Below are 19,595 nucleotides of genomic sequence, written 5' to 3' on the forward strand. Positions count from 1 at the left end.
GCAGTGCCAGACGGTGAGGTGGTGAATTGAAGCCAGATTGATCCCAAACCTTTATTGTCATCACATATTACACTTGTAGAGCCGGGGTGTTATGCAGCGTTTACAATAAGACCGAAAGTACGTTTAATTTTTTTTTTTTTAACAAGATCTTTAATAGACGCGGCAATGTCAGACAGGACCTCACACATGTTGTTCATTACTGTGCGTATTTGCTGGAGCTCATCCCGCACTTCATTTATGGCACCGATGGTGTCCCTTTGTGATTGTAGGACTCTGTCTGTCAGGATCCGACCACTTCTGGGTGTGCCATGGTCTCGGGATGTAGTTGTACTGGGGACAGCCAGGCTTCATCCACGCTGACAGGACACGCTGTGGTCGGAACCTCCTCGTCAGCCAGCGTTTCCAACTCTAGAGTGACGAAGGACAAAAAGCATAAGTCCACTGCCTTTTTACAAGTCCATTTAAATATTTAATACATTTAATAAACAGATAAAACTGTACTTTACCGGTCTCCTCTGTGGGCTCTGCCAAATCGGTGTCTCCTTCCTTCTCTGACACGATTCCACACCGCTGGCCGTCCCGAGGATGGATGCTATCCTGCTGTCCAGAGGTGTGGGCTCAGGTTTGCCCCTATCCCCACCTGTAGCAGACACGATTTGGTGATGGCATGTCACTCTCTTCTTGGCCTCCACCTTCAAATCAGACCACTTCTTTTTCACCTCTGCCACAGTTCTCTCTGTGGAACTCACACTGTTGACAGAGGTGACAACGTGCTGCCACTCAGTGCCTTTTCTTTTGTTAGTGATGCCACTACTATGACCACCAAACAAAATACTCTTCCTGGCCTCCACCTCATCCACAAGCACCTCTATCTCGGTCTCCGAAAAATTTCCTTTTCTTTTTTCTGCCATGACTGAGCGTAAAATGCAGTGGATCAGCAGCTTATTTATATGCAAATAATTCATGAGTTACTTTGCATTGACCATTCATGGTAAAATGTGGGTGTGTCGTGGGCGGGATGTGAGGTGGATCCACCTGCGCAATCTTCCAGCTGGAGTGTGATTTATAAATGGGAAATTGCGTGCAGTTGTGCGTACGCACGGTTTTATAAATCTGGATATTTTTTGGCGTACGCCTATTTCAGGTTTTCGGCGTAGTCAAACTTTTAGTGTGGATCCTACGCAATGTTTTATAAATGAGGCCCCTGGACTCCAGCCTTTATTCTCCCCACCTCCTGACCTATCTGATTGGGCCACCACCCAGCTCCCTCCACCTTCATCCAACCGGTCGTAGCCATCACCACACCCGGAGAAGATAAATCCTACAACCAACCTTTCAGGCCTTGTCCACACGTAGCCGGGTTTTTGTAAAACCGAATATCCTGCCCCTTCCGTCTAGAAAAAAACTTACGTACACACCACCTCGTTTTTAGAAAAAAACTTCATCCACACCTAACCGCATAAGTGCGTTTTTCAGCACATTCATAAGCATGCCGGACCTTTAGGTGGCAGTAGTTCCCCAAATCCTAGCAAGGTGGTGGAGAATAACCGTCCTTAACGTCGTCCTTCGCCTGTGTTGTTGAATGGTGGAGCAGTATCTGGGCTTGTAAAAACAAGCAAGTAAAACGCGCCTGTACAAGAAACAGCGCCCAAAACCTTGTGAGAGCATCCATACTGTTACCGAATGTAAACACAGGTCGCATATGTGACGTAAGAACATATTTTGTCGCAGGCGGTGACGTTTCCAAATGCAAAACCGATGTCCACATGCAGACGCATAAAACGGAGAATTCGCAAATCTTCACTTTGGTCGGAGTTTTTAAAAAGAATCGTTTTTGATGACGTAAATCTGCGTTTTCGTGTGGATGATAGGCCGAATCGTAGAAAAATATCTTCGTTTTGTGAGATACCCAGCTACGTGTGGACAAGGGCTCAGTCAAGGTGGCTGGGATTTTGTGTGATCAGTTCGCCCTGGTGCATCTTGTGTCTGTTCTGTGTGGTCTGTAGCCTCTGTAGCCACTGAGGGGTGACTAAATGGAAATTCGAGCTTCTCTTAGCAGTTGCTATTTAGGTGAGGAGCAACCAGTGCTGGTGAAGACTGTAGCTCCTGTTAGCAGCCTGCTAATTTGGTGAAAAGCTACTTGTGTCTTCGTGTGTTATGTCCTGTTACAAATGTGTGTTTTGAGGCACCAGTTTTATTTAATTAATTCTGTTCACTCGGCACTCATTTATATTAGTTCCTGGTGTTTATGGTGGATGTTGCGACTGTATTTATGTTTGGCTAAGGAGTTTAGTTGTTTTGTTTAGCTAGTTTAAGAACTCTGTTAGCCTTTGTTTGGTTTTATGTTGTTCTTTGATTTAGTAACATCCACCAGCCCTGTTTTCCTTTGTTTGATCACTTTTGTGTTACTTCTGTCACTTGGCAATATATTGCTTTACCTAGCCGATTACAGCTGACCCTAGCGGTTGGGTTGCAACAGTGTTTAAGAGAGTAGGATGTCAACGAAGTCACGTGGGCTTTCCGTTCGAACGTTGCACTTTGTGCTATATGCAATACCACATAGGTACATCATCACAGCCCAACAGCCTGGGAAGAAAAAAAGGCAATTAAACAGAATCAACTTTGGACAAAACACAGATAATGTAAAACTAACTCATGAAGAAGTCTGACAAAGTAGCTCCCCACATATGTACATTAAGTGAAATTTGGCTTACCTGAGGCAGCCCATATCTTCTGAAAAAACCTGTTGTATGTTTGTCTTGACTTCATTTCATTGGACAACCTCAGGAGAAAGCCAGTGCATGATCCAAAGGAATCCAATCCACATTCCCTGCACAATTTCCTAACCACCTGAACCTATCAAATATAATGCATCAATGTTTTAGGATAAATTATGGCCCACAGATAACTCCTAAAATGAAAAATAGAATAAATAATGTACTTTAGATCATTTTTTCACCTTTTGCTTGCAGAGTTCATCTCTCAGCTGGTCTTCTGTGACTGATTTCACAAACCTCGGTATGTTTTGGTGGACAGACTTTTTGAAATTCTGTGTTTGCACGATGGGTATTTTTGCCAGTTCATGGTGCCCAAAACTGGAAAGTTGGCAGAACAGCAAATGCATTGCTTTGGTGACATTTGAATATGTCAAAAGTATGTCAGTACATCTCAGAGTGTAAATTAAGTGGCATATTGAAAAATGTAGACATGTTATGGAACATTCTACTTATGCTGATGTGTTCCTCTCTATTCTGCAATCATTGAAAAAGGTTCAACATGTTTACTAATTGGTCATTAATTACTTTTTACAAATCCTTGACCAGTCCTTTCCATTGAAAGTGCCTCCCAAAATAGTCCAATATCAGCCCTCCATTGAAGTCTTCTAGGGGTTGTCAAAGGTCACAAAAAATAATGTGAAAACATTACACAAAAAGTTAAATCAGAGAGTAATTCAGTCTGTAACTAACACTGTCTATTCTATGAAAGCAATTTTACCTGACAAATGGAAGGCTCCCTTCATATGGACATCCATGATGACCACTGGTGGATGATCAAAACAGGTCACACAAGAATATTCATGGTCTGTCAGGGCTTCAAAGTGAAGATACCCATGGAGGACAGATGAGTATACTCCAGTGGTCAATTCCAAATACTCGACCACTCGGCTCACTGCAGTATAGACCTAAGGGAGAAACATAAAGAAAAACCAAATGTACTGTAAAAATTTACCTGTGCATTTTTACATACACCAAATTTAGTAATCCACTCATAGATTAAGACTGAGATAATTTAGATCAGAAATTACGTGTAGCATGTTCCTTACGGTTAGACATAAAGGGAGATCAAGGAGTACCCGGTCATTGAAATTGTGGAGCCTATTTTTCCACTCTTGGTACCAGTAGAAAGTTCGACATTGATGTCATGATTTACAGTAGGTAGAGACATCTGGAAATCCAAAGATTCAACAAGAATCATAGTACAGTCATAACAAAAACAAGAAAAGCACTCAGAGAGCGCAGTACTCTGCCAAGGCTGTTCATTGTATCATTTCAAAAGGCTGAAATCTTTAGAAAAAATAGTTTCAGAAATCACGGCACCATAGAACATGTAATATAGATGTACCCACAAACAAAATGACCTAGCGCTGAGCACAAGGGTATTATGCATGTGTACATTATGTACGGATACTGAATCCGAAATATGTAGCTGGCGGCGGGAACTGATGGGACTTGGAAACACTCTCACAATTGGATCAATTGTTCCTTGTATGATTTCTGGCTGAGAGGTCCCGATAAGTTTGCAACGATGGATTTGTAGTAGGATCGTAATAAAAGAGACAGACAGACAAACCAACGCCAATCGCCACATAACTCCGCCGAGGCTCCGGCTCCTTGGCGGAGTAATGACTACTGAAAGTAAAGAAAAACTACCATCATTGATTGTAGTAAGATTTCCATAAAGTGACATTTTTGACTTACCTTCAACAATACAGGAATTGGTGAGGATTTTTGCCTTGTTTGTAATGAGGACTGGGTCACTGTGGGGCACATTGTGTGGGCAGTACTGGCACATCATCTGTGGAATGAGTTGCTTTGGGAATTGTTTTTCCATCGATGGAAGCCAAAACTGTTCTGTCAGGACAGCAAGTAATTTCTTTGTTCTTTGCAATGTACTGAACCATGCCTTTCATCTTTTTTTCATGTTTTGGTGGATATGGATTGTCATCAACATCAACCTCATCATGACTGTCTTTGTCTATTGTTGATGTGAGTGTACTTGGGCATCCCATCAGTGCTTCGGACTTTCCCAAACAGCTCTTGGTGTGTCTGAAATTAGTGCCGTTTTGAATATATTTATATTTATATATATATATATATATATATATATATATATATATATATATATATATATATATATATATATATAAAAAAACATGAATAACACAACTGTCTACATCACCAAAACTAATTCATGTATGTACATTTTTGGCCCAACAGATTTTGTCATATTTCCAGAAGACCTATAACAGTCTATAAAAGAACCAAAATGCATGATAGTTTTTTTTTGTGTGAGAAAAACATGTTTTAATGATTCCATTATAGAAAATTAAGGAACACTAGAGTTACTGTAAATAGAAGACTGCCATGATATACATGGTCTTTACAAGCATATGTACACTTGTTCACAACTGTAGGAAATATTCAATAATGTGGCATCTTGGCTTTACAGCTTAGTTAATTTTTCAGTAGAGGTTTTGATAATTGTGGCTGACGGGCAGTGGCGGTGATTGCAACCTTAAGTGCAAGCAAGAAATGTCACCGTCTTTGTTAATAAACATACCAAGTCATTGATGACGTTCTTTTGGAACATGACAAATATGAGCAGTGTTGGTGCACGTTCAACTGGTTAAAATTTGTTTTCTGATGGAAGATTTCGACAGAATCGAAGATAAACAGACAGGACTGGTGTGCTTAGTTAGTAACCCGAAATGTCTGATGAAATCCAAGAGGAGCTTCAGAAATTCATTGAAAGTAACATTAATGCACAACAAAGCAAGTACCTTACTGGTTCAGCCACAAACACTGAATCTGTGCAGTGACGAAGTACATCGGATATACTCAGTGTTTAATTAAATTTAACACTTCATGAATTTAATGTTCACTTTCAACTCAACTGAACTTAAGCATAAGTGCTTACAGTAGCTGAAAATACCTGTAGTGCATAAGATAATATGAACTCAAGCAGGGACAGTGTATTTTCTGTGGAAGCCCATTTCTACCAAACAAAAATGAAAAAGATTAAGTTGTACATTTTTATAAATAAATTAAAACATATTTGTTGAGTTCAAATTATGAGTTAAAATAGCATCAAGGGGAGGTGGTGTGATATTAACATTCCTGACCTCATGTTAATTAAATCCTGAGTATATATCCAGTATGCGGCACTTCTTTTTAAACCCCCAGCTCAGATACAAGTTTAGTCACAACTACCCAATGGTTTATTGGTTTGCAGTTCTTTTTGTAATTGTGGCAAACCAGTGTCATTGAAAAGTCTGAAAACTTAGCCATTAGGAGTCCTACAATAGCCCTTTTAACATTGCATTGTAGCATTCATCAGTAACAAAACCTTGTACTGTCCTTTTGCCCCGTTATGTTTTACTGCAGTCTGTACCAAGCACAAGCTCCCTTGTCTTCCCATGTCTGGAATATATGATTTTCATTGCACACTTTACCTTTGTAAAAACATTAAACTTTGGATTTTGTAGTTAGCCATACCATACTGTGATTTCAGTAAGTGATAATTTGATCAGTTGTTCAACCATAGCCAACACATGACTACTTTTGATTTTATCCCACCTAACTGTTGATGTTTTTCTTTCCTCAGATGTGGGATTCTGTAACTTCAGGACAAAACATCAGAGCCTGTTAAAATTGTTAACCAGTTTTATTGACTGCTGAACATTCATTCAATAAAAAATTCCCTCCTTCAAGTTTTAAGATGTAAGATAGGTTGTGCACTCCTCACTCCAAAGCCCATTGTAGCACTTAATGACTGGGACTGAGAAGAAAATTAGTTTAGTCAACATCATCACTGATATGAAAAAAGGTGACCCAAAGCAAAGGTGTGAGGGACCCAACTGTAAAGCAGGAAATTAATTAGATAGGATACTCAAGACATCGGCTTGTTCTTACGTTGTAGAAATGATCGAACTGCTTCACAAAATTAGGAAACTAGGCGTTCAATGACGGACTACTGCAGGATTGGCAAAACAAGATGATACAGTAAGAATTAAAGGCCTCTAAAATACTTTCACATCAAGCCGGGTGATTTATCGCTGGCCTTTTATCCTCCTTGTGCTTGAACCCACATTGATGAGTCAATAAAACCTCAGGCAGCTGCTGCATACAACAACACTGCAGCCTAATTATCAGAGTATTCTGTTACTCTAGGCTGCTGCATGTAAACATCACATCCAATTCAAACTCACCAAATAACTCCTTTTGCAGAAGACTAAATTATTTTGAGTTCTGGAAAACATGACATGACATCGGCAGCTTTATGATTTGTATCGGCGCGTGTTACGTCTCCATGAAAATGTCAACTAACATTCATGTTGTGTAACCAGTTTTCAACGTTGTCGACCTCTGAAATCAATTGGTAACAAATTTATAGCAATATTTATTCAGACGAAACTAAATTTATAGTTAAAGATTCATGTTTTTACCACTAAGGGTTTCTCCACGTACCAGTAAGCATGGTAAGACTCTGTCATATGTTTAAGGAACAGAGTACGCACACTATTACATCACGAGGACATCTGGAGAGACATGAGCTCTTCTGTCCCAAACTATTGCTCTGAGGCGTCACAAAGACCAGCTCGTACAAGCAAATCTATTCTATGAGATAATATTAAGTCCAAACAAATGTGAGGCTTTCACTGCAAGCTTAAGGAAGGACAGCTAAGGAAATGAGAGTATGTGGTGCTTTTCCCTCCGTCTGTAAATAATCCTCAAAGACCCAATAGTCGGAGATGTTGGAGGACAATCATGAGTTTGAATTTGTAGCTTCTTCTGAGAGAAACTCTGGCTTGGATTTTTACAAAAAACAAGGTTAATGAAATAACCTTTAAAATTTGTACTGCCTCAGGGATTTTTGGCAAGAAAACTGAATGCAGCTTATTTTCCACCTCCATTTATCATCTGGAGGACATGAAGCAAGTCCAATAACTAATGATTGTGTTAAATATGGATTCATCTATCTGTGTTTATTTTAAGATTAATCAATTATTTTTGAAACTGCAAGAAAATTTTACACAAGAATATTCATTTTGCATTCATTATTTGAATGTTTTCTTTGGCTTTTTTTTTACTGTGTCAACTTGTAATTGTAAAGAATCTGTAAGGAGAATTAAAAACTATAAAACATCAAAGAAAATTTTTCAATTTTCCAAAAAAGTCCAAATGTGTATTTACTGTAAATTCAATTTAAAATGGTCAAAAAGTGCTAAAATCATAACAAACTAAGTGGCTAACCTTTTTTGGCCTAACACTGAGACTTTATGATGCAAACAGCAACATATATTCCCCATGACAGTTCTCTAACACCTCTGACTCTTGTGTTAGTTCAGCAATCAACCCATTTTTATACCAACGAATTATTGGTCACATTAAAAGAATGCAGGGTTTTATATCAAATGAAAGAAACAACAAACTAAATAAAAGAGACTGCTTCAAGTATCCCAAGTGGAATTCAATAGCCCTGAAGGTTTTGTCTGTATCTGAATAATTCCCCAGACTATTTCTCTGCTGATAGGCTAGACTGTGTGTGCACAGCAGTGGTTCAAAGAAAAGTTTAAAGTACTAATTACAATCTTTAAATAAAAGCCGTTTAGATACCAGACAGTGCCATTTAGAACACACTATTTCACATTCTAAGTAATCTAAAGCTAGAGATTTTAGGCATGACTGTGCAACATAAGATTGTTCATGCTGATGGGTGGACAGATGGGTTTTGTGCTTTAGGTGTTTTCAACTTGAGGCCTATAAAGCAGAGAAAGAGCGAAGGTGGACAGATTCACTTCTGCATCCCAAACAACCGATGACATCCTGCTTTCAGTGTTCTCTGTCATCTCCCCAAACAGCTGGAGTGTGGAAACTAAACAAAGACAGTGCTGCCATATGCACTTGCATTTTAGTTCAATAATTAATTGTTCTCTGGGCTCAAGATGCTTTTTACAGGAAAATTAAAATGTCAGGCTGCTGTTGAACCCTGTATCCCCCTTTATGTAACTGGCTGATTAATGACAGCAGCATTTATCTGGTGCTTCAACCACTACAGAGAGGTAGCACACAGGCATCGGCATGTTAATGTACAGTCAGTAACTTGACCTTTCTCCATGTATTTTGCTCCTTTACTAATCGGTTGTGGTTCTCAGGTACATTAACCTTTGTTGCTTTGTGTACAAGGCCAAATTATGGTGCTCAGACAACAGTAGCCTCCAGTATAAACAATGGGAGAAATTACATTTTTATGGATGGCTGTAATTGTGATGTGTGAGGGTGTTTAAGGGGAGATGACAGAGCACACAAAGCAGCATTTGGACACTAAAGTAAGATAAATGGTGGCTTTTGGTAAACCAAATAAATATCAGCACTTCATAGAAGAAAATATGTCTTGAATGTGCATTAATATCCTTTCATATCCATCTGTGATCAAAGAAAACAGACACTACCTGCTTCCCAAAGTGCCAAAGAGTCACTAATTCGGTATTAAAATTTCAAAAAACTTGTGGCAACATCCTTTTGAAGATCTCAGTTCAGTGTTGTTTGGATTGTAGAAGAAGACAGTCCCTTTTTTCTGCCCATTGTAGAAGCTCTATTATTAAGACTTTCATCAAACAGACTTCTCTGCTGTGTAGAAGTTGTGCTAAGACTTCTTTGGACAATGTGAAGAGGAGTCTGTATTAAGGACCTCGATCATCGTTCTGGTAGATGGGAAGGTCTCTGCTACAGATGGCAGACTCTGGTACCAACTTGGTAAACTGAGGAGGAAGAAGACATGTCAGACAAGGTTCTCTGTAAAGCAGAGGAAAACTAAAATGCTCTGTCATACCTCTTGAGATTCATCCAGTTCTTTGCTGTTTTACTGAAGCTGTCGGGACTGGGCGTGGTCATGGCTTCAAAATCCACCAGCTTTAATGATATCGAACAAACAGATTAGAAGAGAGATACTGAAGACGAACTACTGCCTGGGAGCAGAAAATAAAAACACACTTGTAAAACAACAACACATAACTTAACAGACAGTTGGCACTGTGCCGCAAAAATAACAGGAAGCCAGCTTTCTGTTGCTGCAAGTTCCTACTCATCTTGATGTTAATCAATATTTATATCTGACTTCACACTTGCCAGCAACTCAATTACCAATTTACTGGAGAAAGCTTCTATAAGTTCATTAATGAGCAGTTAGGTGCAGCTACCAAAAGTAGGTAGCCAAATGTTGTTGGATGTATTTATGTATGTATGGGGTTATGTGTGTATTTTAGATTTTTTCTTCATATTTAATTTAATATGTGTTACATATTTTATGTGTTTTCAGTAGCATGTGTCCAGTTTTATGTGTTGCTGTGCAGCTCGCTTTTGCCATTGTCTAAAACAAGTTTCTCCCAAGGGAGACAATAAAGTGATCCTTTAATCTTGAAAATGTCTTTTTGGCAGCAGTTACTCCTCCAACAGGATGGATGCTAGTGGGCCAAATCCCACCCTGCCACATAATTAAATTATATTTGGCACTGCAATCAATGCTCTAAAAGATTAATAGCTCCCCTAAAAACCTTTCAACACTTTCTGATAATGCAGATAACGGCATAAACAAGGCCATGTAACACCCAATAAAAAACAATCAGTTACAGTTGTTCTTGTTTTAACAACAGCACGTTCAGTTAATCATAAATGAAGATAGCCAGATAAATACCAGCGAAGACAAATTTTATTTTCTGGTAAACATGCTTCTGCTTGGACAAATTTTTCATAAACACTCTATCTCTTTTCATTTCTATACTGATGACAGACAGATGTACCTGTCTGATACGTCAGTCAAGCCTAGTACACCGAGTTCTCTTAACGGCTGCATTTCTATTGCTAAAAATTCATCAAAAAAATATTATTCAGCCACACTCTGGTTGCAGAAAATGACAAAACAGGCTCTGGCATTTTTTGGATCATTTGAAGCCTGCTGCAAAGAAGCTCAGCTCAGCATGTGGTTTGAAAGCAACATAACTTTTGAGCAGCACACCACAAGTCTTTTACAATCATGTTTTTATCATCTTAGAAATATTTCAAAAAATTGTTTCTCTTAAACTTCAAACATTTTCACATGCTTTACTTTTATCATCTTCATTACTGCTGCAGGGTTTTTACCTGCCTGAACCAAAAATCTATCTTCTGTTCTGCTTTCAGTTATATAAACCACATTAAATGTCTATATTTGGTGAGTCAGACTGCAAATTTACATGTTAACAAGGTAAAAAACTTGATTTGCATTGGAAGGGGCCTTGAAAGGGGAAAAAATATATTTGCATACATACACAACTTCAAAACGAATTTTGATTAATACTAGTTTGACCCTGCTTTAAAAAACAGTTTTTCCATGGTTGAACCTCACTGTTGGCTTCTAGTTTACATCAACTCAGGGCCCCCATGTTCTTTATTTTCTTGAATTTGAACATTTTCTTCCTGCTTTTAAAAATGTCGAATTGAATCATATGAAAAAATGTTTGGAACTCTGATAGACAACTCCTGTCCACACTAAGAACTATTTGTGTGTAATACTATGGTTCTTAAATATAATCAAGCAGAATGTTTTTAATGAGATGCATTCTATTGTGCTGTAAAAATGCAACAATCTCTTAAATCTATGTTCTCTTGTTGCATCCAAGTCAAAAGTTTTAGTCATTCATTAAGGTCCAGAATTCTCCAGACAGTCCTTAAGCTTCCTTGCTGGAAGAAGAGTGACCTCAGCTGAACTTGTCTAGATTTCAGTTTTCTGACACTTGATCAGGTTTCTGTGCTGCTTTGGTTCCTCCACACTGCGACTCAGTTTCAGGAACAATGAGTCTGTCTGAATGGAGACAGTGGCTGGCTTGTACATTATTTAGACAAAAATGGTTACAAAATGCTGCACCAAAACAATGACAACTACCCTTCATGCTCTACTGATGTCCTGCAAAATAATGTCAGGGGAATTACTTTGACAGAACAGTTGCACACAGGGAGGTGATCACTTATTAAACTGGATAATTTACCAAAAGCATGCCTGCCTTATTGCATGATGCACATCTGTGGTAAAAACTTGCCATTTTCAGTGAGAGGTTGGTGTTGTTTGCCATAATGGAAAGGATTTTAACAATAGTAACACATATAGCGGAAGGATAAAACAATGCCACTTGGAATGTGTGGTCGACATCTGGCGAGTCAGACTACTCAGCAGGCTCACACATGGAACATCACATTTGACCTAAACTGGCATCTCCGCATTGGCACCCAGTTAAAATCGCAAGTGATTTGATGATTTTACTGTTTGTTGTGTTTGGATAAGAACCTCCACACCTAGATAGATAGAAAATTTATTAATCTCAAGGGAAATTCACTGATCTTTTAACTTTGTAACCTCCCACAAGATCATTGAGGTCTGTTGACCAGAGGCTCCTTGTTGTCTCAAGGTGCAGATTAAAGCATAGATGAGATCAAAGCCTTTGCAGTAGCTGTTCCTAAATTTTTTAAAACCTCTTTAAAATCCTCATTTTATCTTTGGCTTTTAAACCAGACTGACTTTTGATATTTGCTTTAACTTGTGTTGATTAATCATTTACGATTAGCTGTAGAGTCCATTGGTCCAGGTCCATTGTTTTTATATGTGCTAGCAAATAATAGGACTTGACTTGATTTATCAATGACATTTTTCATGACACATTCCATCATTCCAGCTTGTAAAATGTGTGACGATTTGCTGCTGTTCCTTGAAATACTTTGAATCATTCTGAGTTGGAGGCAAAACAAACACTGGCTACTGGGTGATTGTCTCAGCGTTTCTTTCTTCCTGATTTCTTTCAAAACCATACAGTCAAATAATTAGAAGATTCAATAATATTAAATAAATTATATTTGCAGCCTAATATAAAATAGCAAAACATGTCTTCCACATTGTGCAGTTACAACAGTAAAATATAATATATGGATTTATGTATTTCTTGTTGCACTGGACTGCATACATAATGTTGCTCAGCTTGTATGTGGGTGTTTTATCCTTAGGGGGAATCAGTTGTTACACTGCAGGCCAAAAGTTTGAAGGCAAGGCCAATACAGGTCATACATTTGGGAGCAACTTCAAGTTTCTGTTCACATAGTCTTTCTTAAAAAGGTAAAAAATAATAAAAACCAGTATGAATTCTATGGATTTGGGATGCATTTACCATATGATCAGACTGCTTTCATTGATATGCACCATTTTCCTCAATTTACCTTTAGGTATACATTAAAGTTATCAGAAAATGGCTGAGTAAATGTTAACAAAAGAGTAGAAGTGCTTAGTTTTAAGGTTGAGGAAATTTACAAGAGTCACAACTTCAGTACAAAAGTAAAGAAAAAAAATCACAGTTTGCATTATTCACTTTAGCTCTTTGGCTTTTGAGAGTTTGTATACAAAAACCCAAATAAATCTCAACTGTGTCCATATCTTTAGAGAAAGAAACAGCTGAGTAAAGAAACAAGAATCAGATGGAAATACCTGAAAATTATTAAAACAATGAATTCTGCTCAGTATCTCTACACAATATTCATGTTTATTTTGCTGCAAAGTATACCAATAAAACTATGATCTGTTTTTGTACAAACCTGACCTTGCTTCCAAACTTTTGGCCTGTAGTGTCGTCTCAGTGGATGTTGTGTTTGGAGAACATTCTAAGTTTCTCAGACACACAAGCTTCATACAATGTTGTCAGGTTTTTCTTTCTTCTCTGTTTGATCTTGTGCTCTTTATTTCAGATTTCTCCATTTACTTCATGAAGACCCAGTTGGCATAGCCACAGGATTTAAGTGTGTTCTTAATATATATGTATTTCTTTTCTTTTCCCTCTGTCCCAGTATAAACCTTCTCAGCTGCTGTTCAGTTCTGATAATCCTCAGTTTATGTTCCAGTGGGTGGTGGGAGTCATAGAGCAGGTCTATGTGTGTTGCTTTGTAATAAACTTCAACGTTGAGGATTATCCTCCGTAATTTGCACAGCACAGTCCAAAAAAGGCAGTTTATTTTCTTTGATGTCTCCCAAAAGAGGAAAAGAACCAAAAAGAAGTGCAGTTGCCTTCTACTGACACACTAAGAATTACCAGGACCTGGATAAGTGAGAATCCACACAGAATACTTGAGTTGATTTTGCCAATAATATTTCTATACCTTAATTTAAATAATGTTTTAGCTGTCAAAACCAGTAACAAAGCAATCACATTTACTTACCTTTCCTTTCGGGATCCTACCGATGACCTCTTTCCCACTGGCCATCAATGCCCCCATCACCACTGAGTAGGCCACCACACTGAAGAGGAGAAAATCATGGAGGCCCTCATACACTAGTATCACGATAAACAACTAGGACATTTAGAGTGCTAAAACTTGCAGAGTTTCTCTTCACTAGCTGGACACTTCAGTAATATATAAAACATATTTGACATTTATTATCTGAAATCCACAGAGTTCAGGATGACATTCCCTAAATGTCTCATAATGTTGTCAAACTGAGGCATCTTTTCCAGTAACATTCTTCATGCTGTTTGTGTATCAGTGTCTTGATGCTAACAGCTTTAACAGTTTCAAACATTTTTACACGAGGGGGATTTCGTTCAACTTCAACAGTGCACCCACAAGCTGACTTTGAAATTACCTGGATCCTCTGGAAAGAGGCATGAGGTTGCAGAAGTAATAAACCAAGGACAGTACCAGGTTACACACTGCATCCGCATCCTGAAAGAACAAAGGTTATTACAGAGTCAACTGTACAGCCATTAGCTGGCCCAAATAAAGGCTTTCAGCAAATATGACCTCCATTTTCCTGTGTCCCATCATCAGTTACAAGTTATCTTGACAGGGTGAAAGCTGAGAGGACTGCAATTATAATACAAAGAACAAAGAGCCAAAACACAAGAGAAATGTTGATATTGTTCCAGGTATATGTTTCTGAGCAGAGAGAAGACTTTGTCTAGTTGTGACAACAACAGGGGCATCGATGACTTATCCGGATAAATTAAGAAACAAAAACAGAGAGCAGAACAGCAAGACAGACAAAGTAAAGGCCAGCTGCCAGCACGGACCTTTAATTAAGACAAAATGCTTCTTTAATGGTTTGATAATATTTCTCTCAAGTCTGTTACTCACTGTACTTCGAAAACCAACAATCTCAAGTGATCTTAGGGTGAGGTTACTGTGATATTCCCCAGAGGATGAAATCGACTCCACTACCTTACTTCCTAAAAAATTGAAATATGTGATATTTCTACAGAGAGAAGGAAGGAGGGCGGACAAGATGAGAGAAGAAGACAGGAGGGAATCACAATTGCAAATTGTTGTATTGTGTATTGTTGTCAAATGTTGAAAACTGGGTAACTGCATTCTCACTGAAAGTTATGTTTCTATACCTTGATAGCATGTCCATATGGTGTTTCTATATGTTACAAGGCATATTATGAGCAAATCAGGCAGTTAATGCCATGGTTAAGCATTTCTACCTTGAAACTGCAGAGTATTGATGACAATGTCAAAAACACATATTCAGACTTCCAGGGTTTCATCTCTAACAAACCTAAGCAACTAATCCTGCCATCTTGTAGGATAGCCTTTCTGTATCACCATTCTTCAGAATCAGTTCCTGTTCAACATGAGTGACTGAATTATTACAACTTGCCATTGTGTAGTGTAGAGTAACTACACAATGTCTGGATAGAGTCATAGGTGAGCAGGTGTGCTCAAGCTGCAGTGAGTGAGAAGGTTAAGGTAAAGAAAGGCAAAGACTTCATAGATCCACACATTCAAGAAGAAGCGAAGTTGCACAGTGAAATCCAGTTCACACTGATATGGACACATGTGGCTTAAATGATACTGCCAATGGTAGCATTGTGCCTCATACTGAACATAGAAAGACATAAACAGTTCAGGTGGATGTTCTGAAAAGCTGTAGCTTTGCACTATTTACAGGATATAGCAGCTGGTTACTGATTGAGCTGTGGCAACACGTCAATGTGACTGTTCCTGAGCTGTGACAAGCACAGTGGGTTGATTTAAAGAGAATTTAAAACTCTCCTGGGTTTGAGTGGCATCGATAGAAAGCATGTACAAAACAAAACATCTCCAAAGTTGGGCAAAGAGTATCTGAATTAAAACTCTTCTAATGATGATGTATAAAAGTGTGGATGAGGGAGCATTTCCCACCAGTCCCTCCTCAAGACAAGCGTTTGTTTTAAGCAGCATTTGTTTTCCTGGCTCAGTCAGCGTGGACACTACACGCAGTCACAAATTTTAAGATGCACAGACATCTGTAGGAGAGTCTGTGCAGACACTCGTGGACTTAGGTGGATGACGATATTTACACCACACATACCCTTGACATGTGGACACAGAAAGCATGAATTGGTCTTTATATCTTAACTGTTTAAAGGGAAGAGGGGTTAATTTTCATGGGGAAAAAAATCTGAATATGTAACTTTGATACACAGAGGTAAGCTTTTAGGGGTTAAATCAACAATAAGAAAGACTTTAAAACCATAGCTGCTGAGCCCAGTTCAACATCTTCCATTTCTATTATAACTTAATTTTTTTTTTGCTTTTTAAAATCTTGCAGATATGATTTTTATATTGCTTTGGCTTAGGGATAGGATCTTTGTAACACTCTTTGAAATAGCATGTTTTTGAAAGGTGTTATTGTAAATCCATATTCCTTGCTCTTTCTGTTGATTCTTTGTTTCTTGACATTTTTCCCCTCATTTTCTGCTGCAGTGACCCAGTTCGTGGCAGAGTAGTTTAACATGTATTCAGTTCACTCGATAAGAAAAAAGATAAGGAAAACATGTCTTGTTTTTGACCCGAATCCCAAATAAATTCAATTTACAAAGGTGTTCAATATCAACAGAGACATTCATGTATATTTTTGACGGATCTATGAGTTAACTGACTGATTTCTTTTGTAGTTCAGCAACTATTTATCACATTTTATTTGCAGAAGTTTAGATACTTCCTCAGATCAAGATAATATAAGTCTGCTGTTTAAAATGTTGAAAACGACACCCTGGAAAAGGTTTTCTGCTCAAGATAATTTACATTTATTATCTATGGAAGTTGTGTCATGAAAAATCTTGCAGAGATAAATCTTACCCCTAACTCAGTGGACAGCATTAATGTCTTTCCTTTGGCGGTGAGGTCTTTATAGATGGATTCTATCTCTGACTGGTACTGCTGTGTCCGCTCTTCTGTCGTCTGGGTCTCTACTGAGAATAACATGTTTCCCACCCTAAAATACAGAACAGTTCAAAGGCAAACATTAAAGAAAACAGCACTCTTTTCGCCTGCTTCTGTCACTATAATCTAATTTCCTGCACAACAAACAGGCTGCAATAAAAATTCTGTTTGCTGTAATAATAAGATTTAAAATGACTAAACATATTGCATGCATGCAAGATCATCGTTTAAAAATTTCACACCAGACAAGAAGCCAGTTTGTACCTGTCTCCTGTGATGGTGATGGTAAAACCATCGTACTCTTTCCCAAGATCCTTCATGCTCGGCACCTTGGAATTGACCGTGAAGCCATCTCTGGTTTTACTGTTGAACTGCTTCAGAAAATAAACACACAAACACACAAACAACCATGCTGGGTTTTCACTGCTGAACAGCTACAAGACGACAAGAACAAAAAAAAAAAAATTGTGTTGTGCTGCTTCAACAGTGTCTCCAACTTGCTTAGAAAATGAGATGGGATAACACTGTGAGACAGCAGGAAACAGACAGAGCACTGCAATTTATCCAAAAAAGTGAATACTATTACCAGAAAGTAGCAGCACCAATAAAGCCAAAAAGACATTTTGAAATTCACTATTGTCTCTATTAAGCCTAACAGTGAAAAAGGGCTAAACTAGCATTAGAAATGTCACTAAAATATGCAGCACTCAGTTGGTACATGAAATTTATTGAAGCTGTAATAGAACACCAAACTGCAGTGACTCAGTCTTACAGTCGAGTCACAAACTACCTATGATCAACATAAATTCAATTCAATTTTATTTATATAGCGCCAATTACAGTCAAATTGTCTCGAGACGCTTTACAGAACCCATATGCCTGACCCCCAGAGCAAGCCAAAAGGCGACAGTGGCAAGGAAAACACCCTTTTAACAGGGAAAAAAACCTCGAGCAGAACCCGGCTCTAATGTGGGGGGACCCATCTGCCTGCTGGCCGGGCGGGTTGAGAGGGACAGAAGAAGTAGAGAGGTAGAGATAGAGGGGTAGAGGTAGAGATAGAGGGATACAGATAGAGGGGTAGAGATAGAGAGGTGGGGGGGTGGGACACAAGGACCATAAAACACAGCCACACATCTGAAGCATCCAGCATCCAGCTCTGGGACCAGGGACACTCGGAGAAAGGACACAGAAAGAAACAGAGTGAATGTAATGCAATAATGGTATATATAGTAAATACATAGGTAGTTAGAGAAGGGCTCAGTGCATCCAGAGAGGTTCCCCAGCAGCCTAGGCCTATAGCAGCATAACTAGGGGCAAACTAAAGGGACGTCAAGAGGGGAAGTCAGTTGTGCAAATGAAAACACCAGCTCACCCCGTCAGGGTCACCCAGTCAGCCCTAACTATAAGCTTTGTCGAAAAGGAAGGTTTTAAGCCTGGTCTTAAAAGTAGAGAGGGTGTCCGCCTCCCGAACCCAAACTGGGAGCTGGTTCCACAGGAGAGGTGCCTGATAACTAAAGGCTCTGCCTCCCATTCTACTTTTAGAGATTCGAGGAACAACAAGTAAGCCTGCAGTCTGAGAGCGAAGAGTTCTGCTAGGATAATATGGTACTATCAGATCTTTAAGATATGATGGAGATTGGTTGTTAAGAGCTTTATATGTCAGAAGAAGGATTTTGAATTCTATTCTAGATTTAACAGGGAGCCAATGAAGAGAAACCAATATAGGAGAAATATGATCTCTCTTGCTAACTCCCGTCAGTACTCTGGCTGCAGCGTTTTGGATCAGCTGTAGATGTTTCAGAGAGCTATTGGGACAACCTGATAATAAGGAATTACAGTAGTCAAGCCTAGAAGTAACAAATGCATGGACTAGTTTTTCTGCATCACTCTGAGACAGGATGTTCCTGATTTTCACAATATTTCTCAGGTGGAAAAAGGAAGTCCTACAGATTTGTTTTATGTGCGAGTTAAAGGACATGTCCTGGTCAAAGATAACACCGAGGTTCCTCACAGTAGTACTGGAGGCCAATGTAATGCCATCCAGAGTAACTATATGCTTTGAAAGCAATTCTCTAAGATGTTTGGGGCCAAATACAATGACTTCAGTCTTGTCTGAATTTAGTAGTAAGAAATTATAGGTCATCCAGGTCTTTATGTCCTTAAGACAATCTTGCAGTCTAGCTAGCTGATTAGTTTCATTTGGCTTCAAAGATAAATACAATTGAGTGTCGTCAGCATAACAATGGAAATTAATACAGTGCTTCCTAATAATGTTGCCTAAGGGAAGCATGTATAATGTGAACAGTATTGGTCCTAAGACAGAACCCTGAGGAACTCCATGATTAACCCTAGTATGCTCAGAAGAGTCATTGTTGACATGCACAAACTGGAACCTGTCTGATAAGTAGGATTTAAACCAGTCCAGTGCTGTCCCTTTAATGCCAATAGAATGTTCTAGTCGCTGTAATAAAAGTTTGTGGTCGATTGTATCGAATGCTGCACTAAGGTCCAATAAAATAAGTATAGAGACCAGTCCATTATCTGACGCTATGAGAAGGTCATTAGTAACTTTCACCAGAGCTGTTTCTGTGCTATGAT

At 38.7% G+C, this 19,595-nt stretch overlaps 1 protein-coding gene across 2 annotated transcripts in view; it reads right to left on the reverse strand.

Moving 5' to 3' along the window:
- Positions 1 to 6,425: 6,425 nt before the first annotated feature.
- Positions 6,426 to 19,595, reverse strand: part of ttc13 (tetratricopeptide repeat domain 13) — a 38,700-nt gene continuing 25,530 nt past the window's right edge. The window contains exons 18-23 of one of the 2 annotated variants that reach the window (XM_023264387.3): positions 17,262 to 17,368; positions 16,914 to 17,049; positions 14,434 to 14,513; positions 14,010 to 14,088; positions 9,613 to 9,692; positions 6,426 to 9,541 (exon numbers count right to left, since the gene is read on the reverse strand). In XM_023264387.3, coding sequence (XP_023120155.2) covers positions 9,427 to 9,541; positions 9,613 to 9,692; positions 14,010 to 14,088; positions 14,434 to 14,513; positions 16,914 to 17,049; positions 17,262 to 17,368 — 597 coding nt within the window. In that variant the 3' untranslated portion in view covers positions 6,426 to 9,426. Of the gene's footprint in view, positions 9,542 to 9,612; positions 9,693 to 14,009; positions 14,089 to 14,433; positions 14,514 to 16,913; positions 17,050 to 17,261; positions 17,372 to 19,595 lie in introns of both variants that reach the window. The other variant, XM_023264386.3, reaches the window with a different exon arrangement.

Source organism: Amphiprion ocellaris, chromosome 12, assembly GCF_022539595.1.
Source record: "Amphiprion ocellaris isolate individual 3 ecotype Okinawa chromosome 12, ASM2253959v1, whole genome shotgun sequence".
Lineage (NCBI taxonomy): Eukaryota > Metazoa > Chordata > Actinopteri > Pomacentridae > Amphiprion > Amphiprion ocellaris.